The sequence below is a fragment of the Diaporthe citri genome (genome assembly GCF_014595645.1).
Source record: "Diaporthe citri strain NFHF-8-4 chromosome Unknown scaffold_8, whole genome shotgun sequence".
NCBI classification, from domain to species: domain Eukaryota; kingdom Fungi; phylum Ascomycota; class Sordariomycetes; order Diaporthales; family Diaporthaceae; genus Diaporthe; species Diaporthe citri.
In genome coordinates, this window is record NW_025064853.1 from 1,991,837 (window position 1) to 2,004,315 (window position 12,479).

General features: G+C 54.8%; 4 protein-coding genes across 4 annotated transcripts; 2 read left to right on the plus strand and 2 right to left on the minus strand.

Moving 5' to 3' along the window:
• Nucleotides 1-718: 718 nt before the first annotated feature.
• On the plus strand, nt 719-1,694 carry INS49_014911 (uncharacterized protein; the record flags this gene model as incomplete). Its single annotated transcript, XM_043175599.1, has 6 exons — nt 719-799; nt 866-878; nt 930-1,176; nt 1,229-1,262; nt 1,319-1,536; nt 1,589-1,694. The coding sequence occupies 6 exons, from the start codon at nt 719-721 to the stop codon at nt 1,692-1,694; spliced, it is 699 nt and encodes a 232-aa protein (XP_043020556.1).
• An 840-nt stretch (nt 1,695-2,534) lies between these two features.
• Nucleotides 2,535-3,384, plus strand: INS49_014912 (uncharacterized protein; the record flags this gene model as incomplete). Its single annotated transcript, XM_043175600.1, has 2 exons — nt 2,535-2,948; nt 3,034-3,384. 2 exons carry the CDS (start codon nt 2,535-2,537, stop codon nt 3,382-3,384), a joined length of 765 nt encoding a protein of 254 aa, XP_043020557.1.
• A 2,758-nt stretch (nt 3,385-6,142) lies between these two features.
• Nucleotides 6,143-7,128, minus strand: INS49_014913 (uncharacterized protein; the record flags this gene model as incomplete). Its single annotated transcript, XM_043175601.1, has 2 exons — nt 6,143-6,615; nt 6,705-7,128. The coding sequence occupies 2 exons, from the start codon at nt 7,126-7,128 to the stop codon at nt 6,143-6,145; spliced, it is 897 nt and encodes a 298-aa protein (XP_043020558.1).
• Nucleotides 7,129-11,640: 4,512 nt separating this feature from the next.
• INS49_014914 (uncharacterized protein) lies at nt 11,641-12,330 on the minus strand (the record flags this gene model as incomplete). Its single annotated transcript, XM_043175602.1, has 1 exon — nt 11,641-12,330. One exon carries the CDS (start codon nt 12,328-12,330, stop codon nt 11,641-11,643), a length of 690 nt encoding a protein of 229 aa, XP_043020559.1.
• Between the last annotated feature and the right edge of the window lie 149 nt (nt 12,331-12,479).

Sequence of the window (12,479 nt, forward strand, 5' to 3'; positions counted from 1 at the left end):
TGCAATGTTCAGCTGCTCGTAGATCGCCGGAAGCTCGCCGAGAGCTCGCCCAAGCAGTTATAAGATCAAGACGGACATCCGAGAGACTGCCGGTGGTTCATTGCTCAGCAGTGTGAAAAAAATGGCTGTTGTCATTTTCATTTTCATTTTCGTTTCCCTTTGCGGCTGGATCTACGTTAAGCTCAGCCGCAGGTGTCTTTCGTCCAAATCCAGGTTGAATTCTCTGTGCAATAAGAAGAGTAATAATGACCTTCAACATATTGATGTCACTATCCCTGATATGTTTCAGACTTTTCTGAAATTACCACCCAATGTTAATCCTTACTACAAGGACGTGAAATTAGAATCAGAAGAATGGTTATCCAGGTTTGGCAAGAGTCTCCACTGCACCTCTGCTGTCGTTAACGTCAATACAGCTTCTGCTCATATGGGAAAAGGACAGAAGATGCTGTGCACCGGTGTGACTTCTCATACTTTGTTTCTATATCCGCACCTTTCGCACCTCCGGCCGAGCTTCGAACTCTCTGTGATTGGGGTAACTGGGTACGTTTCACATGTCTCTTTAACTAGATCTTAGCCTGACATCGTGAGTCCGTAGGTGTTTCCGTTTGATGACAGTAAGCTGTGCGGACTCTTTATATTATCTTAGTCGTCTCTAATTGTGGCAGTGTTCGACAATGGTCACTTAAAAGATCAACCTGGGCAGGCGCGCCAAGTTATGAACAGCTTGATGGCCGCCTTGGATGGGTCAGAGGAAAACGAGCCCAAACTAAAGATTGTGAAAGCGCACGACACTGTTGTAAGAAGGATAGCAGCGGTATGGAGTTCTGTGCTCTCTCCGGTGATCCCAGCTGACGCTCTATAGAAATCACCGCTTGGTATGGCATGTCTCAAAGGTGCTCGTAGTTCCTTGCTAACTTGCTCACAAGGGGTGCAACATAGATTTGCAGAGGCAATGCGCTCATACTCCGCTGGCGTCCTCAGGCATGTTTTAGACGCGTCTTCTAACCATGTACCAACCCTGGAAGAAATAATTCTGGTCCGACGAGAATCGGCCGGTGTATCACCGTTGTATCATCTGGTTGAATATGCGCACGACCTCAATGTCCCCGATGAGGTGTTCAATGATCCAGACATTCGGGAACTCGAGGCTCTCGGGTCGGACATGGTATCTATGTGAGTGTCTAATGGTTGATTTACGTCTGTGCAGGAAGCTTATCGAAATCAGTACCAACGATATGCTGTCTTATCGTAAGGAAGAAGTGAGTTCCTCTGTCGTGCGAGGAGTCATATTCAGCTGACCGAATTGGCCAAATAGAATGAGGGAGTACCTCACAACATGGTGGCATTATGTCGTATGAATGGCATGCCGGCCCAAGAGGCTTTTGACATGGTAGGCGAGCTTCTTCAAGAACGTTACCGAAGATGGGACGTTATAGAGGGTCATGTCCGCAGCTGGGGCGAGGAGGTCGATGGACAGGTCCAAAGATACATCGAGGCCATCAAATGCGTGGTCAAAGCAAACTTATACTGGAGGTATAGTACCCTCCTTCGAAGCAGGAGATTTATATCTGACACTCACGATTAGCTTCGAGTCCGAGCGATACCTAGGGCGTAGTTCAGTTGACGTTCGACGGACTAGGACAATTCGTGTTCTTGCGAATCCTGCATTTCTGTCCAAGACCAAGAGTTGAAAGGAGAAGGGGTTACTGAGAATATCATAGATATTGTATAGAATGCCATAGATATCAGAGATAAGAGATGACTGGACTGATAGGAAGTGGAGTTGCACGACCAGCTGAAGAGGCGGCAGCCCCATCTGTTGGCGACAACACGGGGCTGATCACACTTGGAGTGGATGTTGTAATTTGAGAAGTGTTAGTTATGCCATAAACTCAAAGCTGCTAAATTCCCCCCACAAGCAACAAGACTGTGAAATCTTTCAGTTTATTAGACTATACAGGAAAGCAGTTTCTATACAGTAAGTACATAAATTGGGTGTGGGTGTATTGGGTGTAGGTGCGTTGGATGTGTACTATGTGTTGGATGTGAGTGCACTAGTCGTGTAACGTATTTGTGTACTATCCGTTTCTTTCTGTGCGAATATCCATTCTCTAGACTAAAGCCACATATTTCAAAGTGTGTTTTGGACCATGCTCAACGGTCTTGATCAATCTCGGATACAATTTACCTAGATTGTCGCCCAGTTCTAATAGATGGATTGAGAGGAAGTTTTACATACTACAGGGCAAATACTCCTCTCCAGACCTTCTGCCCCAACACCACATGTCGTTGCATGCCGCATGCGCTAACATTCCTCCGCTCTGGCCTTGACCTTTGACTGGCCACTCAGCAACCAACAGACAGGCTAACACGAAATCCGGCGGCTGCAGAACTTCCTGCTTCCTCTTATTCTATAAACGGGCCATTCAAGCTACAAGCAGTTTATACCGCCAAACCCATTTTTATCCAAGTAAGTTTGCTGCTTTCAGTCAGACTATCACAGATCTTACATCCTCCCACTGGTCCGCAAAATGTCCAACCCGGTCTTCGTCCTCCTCCACGGCGCATGGCACAACCCACAATGCTGGGACCGTCTCACCACCGAGTTCGGCAGAGCCGGATACAGCTCCCTCGCGCCTGCGCTGCCCTCGTCGGGCTCGACTCCGCCAACGACGGACTGGTCTGGAGATGTCGAGACGATCCGCAATGTCGTGTCGGAACTCGTGCAGGAGGAAGACGTCGTCGTGGTCATGCACAGCTTCAGCGGGATGACCGGCGGCACCTCCTTGGAGGGGCTGGACAAACAGACCTGCTTGGCCAAGGGGTTGAGGGGTGGTGTCGTCAGGCTCGTGTACATCGCGGCCTTCGTCGTGCCGGAGGGGTTTCAGCATTCTCCACGGGACACGCGGGACAACATGATTCCTGAGATGAGAACCGACCTTGAGGTGAGTGTGCGATTCATCTGAAGCCTATCCACCACATAGAAGCACATGCTCGACACCGGCTTTCCATCATTGACACCGTGTCCAGGCCAATACCATCACGGTGCTCCCAGAGGACGTAAAGGGCATGTTCTACCAGGACGTAGACGACGAGACCGTCGCCGAGCTAGCCAAGCAGCTGCGGCCCCAGAGCTTTGCCTCGTTCTGGAGCACCACCACCCATGCCGCGTGGCGGGATATCCCGACCACGTACGTGCTGTGCCTGAAAGATAGGCCGACTACTGTGGCCGCCGCTCGGTACCTGGTCGAGGCGGCAAGGGCGAGCGGGAGGCACAAGATCGACAACGTGATTGAGGTTGAAGCTGGGCACTCTCCGTTTATTAGCATGCCCAGGTGGACTGCTGAGATGCTCATCAGTGAGGCTGGTCGCCGGGCTTGACTTTGTGCTAGACTTAATCATTGCTGCAGTGGGCAAAAAGAACCTTGTAAGGCGGAAAACCCCATCTTCCTTTTCTGGTGATGCCGTCATGGGTTTTACTCTTTCTTCCAGTGCTGGGTATTTTTTATGCCGGGCGCAGGTTGAACGGGGAACCCTCCGGTCGGTAACACCTAACTAACCACTGAGCTATTTGGTCGCAGTGTAGACGGTGTTCCAGCGATAGCAGGTGGAATTGGCTTACCTATAAGCCCTTCAGGTGAGGTGAATGTGAGGGGTGCATGCGCAGATTGTGCTTAGTGAAGTCCGAGTCTCTCGCAACCGCTGCGCCAGTGCCGCGTCCCACACCCGCAACGCGCCCTTTCACCGCCTGGCTCTCAACCACAACGGTTTGTTGTCAGTCTGTAGTCATTAATGACTTCAGCATTGGCTTCAAATTTCGTTCTTTTGAGTAAAGTGTATATTTCTAGAGAAGACAATCTAAGGCTACCCTTGGACACAATCACCATAGCCTAATTCAGTCAATGCCATGAATATTGTTCTCACTGTTCAAATGTTGTCGTGTCCGATGTTTGCATCACAAAGAATCTCTGGCCAGCAAACGTCTTCCCCCAGGGACATCAAATAAGCTCACATGGCCATTGAGGTCGTGGTTATCAAATCCCAGTAAATGTCACCTCACAAATTGTAGTTCCATGACAGATTTAAAGCTCCATGGCTGCAAGGCCATCAGCGCTTTGTCTAGCTGGAACACGTGCAACTCTGGAGGTAAGCAATGGCCCCCAAAGTCGGTGGTGATACTCGTGGGCAATCTCTGATAAAAAGAATCGGGTGAGTCGAGGGTGCCAGCTAAGAGGGCAGGGACGAGAGGTCACTACGGGCAGGGGTGACTTTGACGGTCGCCACCGTTCCTCCAGAGTGCCCAAGGAGGATATTATGTCTTTGCCATAGCGAGATGAACGGCCCTCGGAGACACCGGCCCCCCGTCCATTCTACCTGATTCCGTCTCGGGATCTGCAGATAGACTGCATCCCCAACCCCAGATGGTAGACCAAAGGTAACGCAGCCCAAGCCCGTAGGCCGTATTGGTAGGACTTCCACCTCCAAGGAAGGTTTATGAGGTGATTGCAGGGACTGATAACCCAAGGCAGACTTGTCCATCTATCCTGCGGTAACGTTGTAGCCAAGGGATGCGTGGTCAGCAGGAGACGCAGGCAGTATCACGGCTGACGAGTCGAGGGAAAAGTAGAGAGACGCATGCAGGTCATCATGGCGTGGGACATGAGGCTCCGGGGGCGAGATGCTGCAAGTCCTACGTGCCGTGCAGCACACACACACACACTTGCACACGCACGCACGCAAACACCCACAGCACCTCTCACGTGTGGGGTCGGGGAGAGAAAACGTGGACACATGGAAGGTTGATCTAGAAGGATCCATCCTAATCAGGACGGAACTGGGAAGGTGGACACTCGCGCTGCCAGTACGCGCAAGCCTCGAACTCCGATGTCGACATTGCGGGCCCCAGATCTGACCAGATACGCGTGTTCTACATGCAAGCCCACTGAATAAGGTCGTGCCTGGTTTGGGAAGGGGGGAGGGGGGAGGGGGTCAGGCCAGGCTAATGCAGATTGATTGGGGTTGGGTTGGGTTCCTGGGAGCAGGGGGGAGGGGGAGGCAGGGTGCAGGGATGGGGCACGCTCTCTCCTGGGCGGGCAAGGGTGGACAGACACGACAGACCAGACTTCTTGCCGGACCATTTAGGCAGACACGCCCTTTTCAGTGGGACATCTGTCGCTTCTTACGTATGCGTGTGCACATGTGCACGCGCGTGCCTGGCCCACATCGGCATGTTTTGTTCACTTCTTCTTGCTTTCATTGTTTGTAGTTGCCTGGTTGCCGAGAAACGTCCCCTTACGGCGACTGCGATGCCTGCCAGATGCGGGATTGCGAGCGTGGGCGGATGCCTGGCGCTCTGGGTTGTGGAGGACACGGGTGGTGTTGTGATTTTTTTCGGACGAGAGTCTAGGCAGCACGAGAATTGGCAAATATTTTGGCAGATGTAAGGCGTAGTTGATTGGGAGATCTATCAGGCCTGCCTCAATGTAATGTGTGTGTGTCTCCACCGCCAAGGAGTCCTTCTCCGCCAACGTGTTCTCCTTCTTCCCTGTGTAAACATTACAGGATGCCTGAGGCGGCCTTTTGATATGTAGCTAGCTGAAAGCACAAGACCGGAGGGGTATATTCGACAGTAGAAAAGAATAAGGGGCAAAAAATTAGAAATGCCAGAAGACGTGTACCGCTGTCCCGAATGCATCCCTCCCACTTTCTTTTGCCCTCCAAAAAAGAGGAAGCAAGGGCCTGGTTGAAAGCCACTTTGCTGTTTCCGTTTTCGCCAAAACTCCGTAGCCGAGCCAAAGATGAGTTGGGTGTGTATGCACACCATTGATGATTTGTTGGAGATGGGTAAGCCCTGACACGTAACCATCGACCGCCGCCCAGCAGCCCAGCCTCCAGGCCTGCTGCGAGTTTCCTGCCGAGATGAGTGCAAGCTCTTGACGCCTGGTCACCGAGGACCCTGCCTCTACGCTGCTGCCTCGGAAGTTTAAAAAGTCAGAGAGATCTATGCCTGCTGCCTTGCACGTTAGCCCAGCTGCCTACTACATCCCCGCTGTCACATTCAACTCGGGATGAAGATACAGACTCACAAATTCACCATCACCCTTCCCCTGTCCCTCCTCGGGGGCATCCTCCTCCAGCTCTAGTACCTCGCCCCCGAGCTGCTGCTGTTGTCCCCTGAGAAGTTGTCATAACCCGAGCCCGAATCGAACGACAAGTACGAGGGTGACGAGCCCGAGGTGGACAGGGCGTCGAAATACCTGTTGCTGTCGTCCGCGGCCCCCGCCCCCGCACCGCCGCCGCCGTACCCGCCGCCGCCCAGCTGCTGCGCGTCGTACAGCTGCGGGTCGTAGAAGGCGCTGTAGTCGTACTGCTGCTGCTGGTCCGACAGCCCGCCCCGCCGGCTGCCCCGCCGGCTCTCGCTCTCGTGGCCCATGGCCACCATGTGCTGGATGCTGACGCCGCCCCACGGCACCCCGGACAGGTAGTCGCCGTACTCGCCGCCCTCGGGGGACATGAAGTCCTCGGGCACGGGGACCTGGTACGAGCTGCCTGCCAGCTGCTCATTGCGGGACTCCCGCTCCTCGCGCTCCTTTTGCTCGCGCGCCTTCTCGCCTGTGGTGGGGTTAGCCGCGGTCATGACCTGAGAGCAAAAGAATTCTCGCTCTGCAGGAAATTGTTCTTGATAAGGACAAAATACTTACGGAATTTTCTCTGGGCGATCCTGTTCTGGATCCGCCTTCGCTCCTCGGGCTCTGTCACCTCCGACCAGTCGTCGCCTTTGGACTGGTGCTTGGACGAAGATGAGGACCCGTGCTTCTTGGAGGAGCTGGAGGACGAGTGGTGGTGATGGTGGTGTTTTGATGATGACCCGGACGGCATGTTGCTGTGATCCTCTGTCTCTGTTTCTGAGCCGGAGTGTGGTGATTGCTTCCTTGCCTTTCTGCCGTGCTGTCTCTCAGGCGCGGTCTCGGGAGCCTGCTCTTCCGGAGGAAAATGGGCCTGGCGTGGGGTGACTGTCTCCTCTACGCGCTCGTCTTCTTCCTCTTGTGGTGAGGGCGCGTCTGTGGTGACGAGGGATAGGTTTGCTATTGATTCGGTGACGGCCGAGAACTCGGACGAGGACATGTAATGACGGAGTCACGATGCGAGTGTCCACGCCCGCGATGATGCCTCAACCTGTCTAAGAACAGTAGCTTGTGCTTGTGGCAGCCAGGCTGGTCAATGACCCATCAACCCGGTTGATAGTGTTTGTTTGAGGGTTGTTGATGTCTACAACAACTACTTGATAGGGTAGTAAGGGGTAGTAGTCTTTACATAAACAGATATGATTCGTTGACAGCGATGTCGTGAAAAAGAAGCTGACTGAATATTCAGGTGGCAAGTTCCATATGTTTATATAGCCCCTTGTAGAGGCTCGTAGCCGGCCGGAACGACAAGGGACTGCCTTGTACGTGTAAGTCCTCACGTATGCAGCCAGGGTAGACGCGCAGCTTACACCCCGGGGGAGGAAGCCTCCGGCCCATGCCGAAGTCGACCATCGTTGCCCGGTGGGACATGATGACTACCTGCCGCGACAGAGGGTGACGCACAATTCCGACCTGGGAGGGTGCAATGCTAGCAAGGATTACCACAGACGAGGACGTCCCGCCGACGCCATGCCCCCATGCCGTCAGAAGGACTTGGGAATGTAGGACGTGGGTGGGTATGGCGGGTGGGCGGCGGCTACACTAGTAGCGGCAGGATGGGCCACGGGGGCAAATGACGATGCGGGAGGAAGTGAGAGGGAGGCGTGGACTCCGTAGGGCCCGGGCAGGGGAGGCAGGTAGGCACCGCCAGGAGTGGAGGCAGGTAACGGCGTTAATTGCAGATACCTTAGGCAGGCAGCACTGAAAATGAAACCGTGCCTCATAGCTCGGGCGGACTAGGGAAAACCAAGACGAGCCGAACGGGGTCAAACGAGAGTGACAAAGAAACCCTGTTCGCGTTGACAGGTCGGTGTACCTGATGGAGAGCCCAGGGTCCAGCCTTGCTTATGTGCATTGCATGGGAGCTAGAACAAGAATGCGAGATACGACGGCAAATAAAATCTGGCTCGCTATTGGGGCTAGCTTTGTCCACTTGGACACTCTTGCCATCTTGCGCAAAAGTCCCTCCTCGTGCCTCGACCAGCAGACCATCTTCTCGATACCTACCTCTCCGGTCAGATTTAGAGCAGTCTGAGCCTGATCTCAAGCAACGAGCAGATAGCTAGCCTCAAAAGAGGTGTAGCAACGGCGCCGTCTGCATGGCCGTCGAGTCACCTGGCACTAGCCATACTGCTGGTAACTTAGTCCGATCTGATATCGGTAGTCGGCTCTGGGCTGTGTGGGCGGTTGAGGTCGCCATCCCGGGCCCTCGGGACTCTGTTAGAGAAGCCGCAAGTTGGCTGTGTGTCCCGGAGATAGCAAGCAGTGCCCCCCCACAGGCTTCAGCAAATCGGGATATAAGCTTTCCACTCCGCCATGTCCTACCGGCAGGGTGTGGCATCGACGGTGTGGGAGGTGGGTGAGTCGGAGTTGAACCGTTATGTCCATTGGTACCGTGGACCGGTACCTTGGACTGTTTTGAGCCTCAAGGGCTTCACAGGCGGATATAGTAGACAAAAAGCCGGTGTGACGAGGCCGATACGGCTAGATGAGACTGGCGAATACCTAACTTACCTGTCGCTGGTTGCGCAATTGTGCAATGTCATATGCCATGTTGAGGCATAGAGCCGAGGAGGGGTTCAAGGTTGAGGCTTGCCGTCTGCAGTCTGAGCTTGGTCGCATCGCTGATGACGCAGCGCGATCTTGTCTTCTTCGGTCGGATTGAGGGACGTTCATGCCAGGATAATATGAATTGATCACCTCGAGCCGGCTCGGCCGCGTGAGACCACGAGGCCGTGAGGCTATGAGTGGTGGTGAGTCGTTGGTGGAACATGCTCTCTCAGGCGTGGCAGGTCCGCAGGATAGATCCTGCAGTGCCCTCTCCATGCTGGAACGCAACTTCGTGCAAGGGTAGGATGAGGCACTGCTGAAGGGGTGTTGACGGGACGGAGCAAGTGATGGATACGGCTGGTATGAGCACTATCGCGAGTGACATCCAAGGCATTCGGGAGCTCCTGAATATCCCGCGCGATGAGCGTTGCCAAAGAGGCAGGGCAGAGCATGCCTGTGTGCGACATGCACCGTGCAACGTGCCAGCCAAAGGGCCATGGGGGGTGACCAGAATCGACGCCGGGGTGACTCATTTGTGACTCGAGGAAGCAGAATCCTGTTCCTGAGTCACCCAAGCCAGCTAAGCGAGATGGGACCAAGGTCAGGGCGTAAGCTCGAGGCTCTGGTAGAGAATGACGAACTGCTTGCTGTGGTGCGCCAGCTGACCAATCCTTCGGAGCTCGGAGTCGGAATGTGCTCTGTGGCTCGTCGCGGGCTGGCGGGGGGGGGGGCTGGTCGTCCGGATAAGGTATGGCGAGCCGCCCGCAGGCTTCAGCAGAAGCTTAATCTGAGGAAGCTTACCTGAAAGGTACTGCCTGCCCACGTGCTGGGGGTGAGGGGGGTGCGAACCCCACTGTGGCCCCGAGCGCCGATGCTCCCCTGGGCACCTAATTATTATCGCGCCCCCGTTATTCCCATGCTCCAGCCGGCCGGTGAGAATCGGAACGTCCGCCCGTCAACAGGTCAGCGGACAACAGACGACCGGCCACTGATTCGCCAATTGATAATTTTCAGGACGGCGGTTCCAATCTCAAGGCCCGCAGGATCTCTGCTCCGAGCAGACTCGGCCGGGTCTCTCCTATTCTCGCGGCCTCGTGACCTGAACAATTTGCACACGAGTTTCATCTTCCCGCAAACTTCCATATGCCTCATACGCAACAGAAATAGAAGCTGGGCAACGGATTTCGTTCCTGCACCAGTTGCAGGGCGCTGATCCTCTGGAGCCTCACGATTTAGGTGGCCAACTGCAGGTACCCTACCGACCGGAGCAATTCTGGTCCTGCTGAGCCAGTGGCTGACGTCCAGGTGCAGGCGCCACGCGCGCTCCTCCTCGAATGGGAAAATGTAAAGTGCACAATATGGCTGAGCGGGAACAAAAACGAAAAAGCTTCAACCCCGACTCCTCAACAGAAGACGCGTATTGTTTATTCATGATTTGCAGCAAAGTGGATGATTATGGCGTGCATCGATATGGGGGGTTGCATGGAACTTTTCTGGGTGCCTAGTTTTTTGTGGGTGCGCATTCGACATCGGATGACGCGGACAGAGGTAAGCCAACCGCCCGCATTGGGGCCAGCCTGCCAGCCTGCCCACCCGCCACCGTCAGGACAGATCCACCTTCCCAGCCCTGCCAAACCTTAAAAGGAAGGTCATCGTGAGGAACACCCTAAATTGATGGAATACGCGTTCCCATTCCAGATGACGTTGTACCAGATTTGATGGATTCTCGATGGTACAAGTTCTGGCGTCGCCGCCCCCCGAACACCTCAACCCTCGCTCCGTCTGTCCCTCTCTCCCTCTGTGTTCTTCAGCGAGTCTCCATCATCTTTTCCCTGTGAGAAGGGTGATAAGACGATATCTTGAGAGACAGAATATGTCCCTTATCGAAGCTCTTTATGGCACAAGATTCTCCTGATTGCAACTGTCTCTCTTGAGCATGGGTACAGTACCACAGGGCCGACCCGACAGCGTGGGAGCATGGGATTCCGGCACGGCCCGCCAAAGTCTAAAAAGCGGGGACCACACTCAGCACCGGTACTCACCGACCAGTGCAACAGGAACTGGGCGAACTGGAGAAGATGATCGACATGGGCCCAGGACTCCGAGTATGAATAAGCTCAGAAAATTTACGTCTAGACTTTCTTGTTTAGACACCAGTTAACGATTCTGTCAGAATGATTTACACGGTGGGGACGCATCTGCATCACGCTGGCCGAGGCTTCGCGGTTCAGAGACGTGCGGCAACCATCAGGGCTCAGAAGTAGCTCAACTTGCAGCAGACTCTGCTCATGTACCAGCCTGTCAAAATGGTCATCACATGTCATATGTGAATGCTTTCTGTCTGATCCTGTCTCTCGGTTTAAGGTATTTTGCCAGACGCCTAACTACACACAGCGGTGCAGCCGTGATCGGGTCAGATCTCAAGCATTTTGAGAGGACAGAAGCAGACAGTCGGTTCAATTCTGATGGCTGCATGACTGAAATCACTCGGGAAATAATTGCTTCTATATGCATCAGATTATTAATTTTACTTCCTCGTAGATTCTCTTCGTAGGTGCTGCTCACGTGCCAATCCGTACCGGAAGCAATTCAGGTGTTCGTTTTCCTCTGTCGCATCTTTTGTCACTTGACATTTTTAGGGAAGCCAATACCTGCCAGTTAGCGGCATTTCGGTGGAGTCTATCGATTTGATAGCCGCAAATAAGGAGCCGTTCGGAGCGAACTGCAAGCCCTCGCGCACTGTGGCTCTCACAAGGCTTGAGGAAATGCACACCATGACTTGACTTCCAAATGGTATTGGTATTTGTACAGACGGCCACAAGGCCTGCAAACGATAACGTGATCGTCTTCACGCTATCCCCCACTGGTCCGTCTCGGTCTAGGCCTCGCGCCTAGTGCCGCCTCACATAAAGCCCATAGATTCTCTCTGCGCCTTGCGCTCCGCGACCCTCCTCTTGAACCTGACCTCGGCCCGCCTTCTCTCACCACCGTCAACCTTGCGGCCCCTCTTCTCCTCCCACATTCCCTCCGTAACGGAGACCAAGGCGGCGCGTCCCCCCTTCATGGGCAGCGCGTACGGGCCGACGACGGTGCTCCCCTCGACGTGATACCCGTCCACGCCGACTCTCTCCTCCGCCGGGACCTCTTCGGGCTTCTTGTCCACAGGTACGTTGACGACGTGCCGGGAGAAATCCAGCGGACCCCGCTCGACCTCGACCACCGACAGCTTGGCCTTTCCGTCCTCGACGTGCTTGATGTCGCCCCCCGGGCCGAAGTGGCCGGCCCGGAACTTCTCGCGCCAGTGGATCAGGTAGCGCCGCGTGCGCGGGGGCTCGATGCCCAGCTCGCGCAGCTGCGGCGACGTCAGGGAGAAGAGCGCCTCCCACGTGGGGAACTTGGCCGTGTGCGAGCTCAGGCCGCGGCCGATGAGCGTGAGGAAGGTCTTGACGTCCGGGACGAAGGGGGTCGGCGACGGTATTATCGGCACCTTGCTGGCCTGCTGGTGTGCGTGTCGGGTCTGGAGGGGTTGCTGGATGGCGGTGCTGGGCCGCGTCAGGAGGCGCAGGGCCGTCCGGAACTGCGACGTCTTCATGATCTGGGGGGAGCTCGCGGTCAGTGGATGGGGGGACGAGGGACAGTGTCATGCGTGCATTGCGCGCGACGTACCGGTCGATTACCATGCCAGGACCAAGAACGAAAGACAATGCACCCTTGATTTGGTGAGGTGAGGTCCAGATCAGC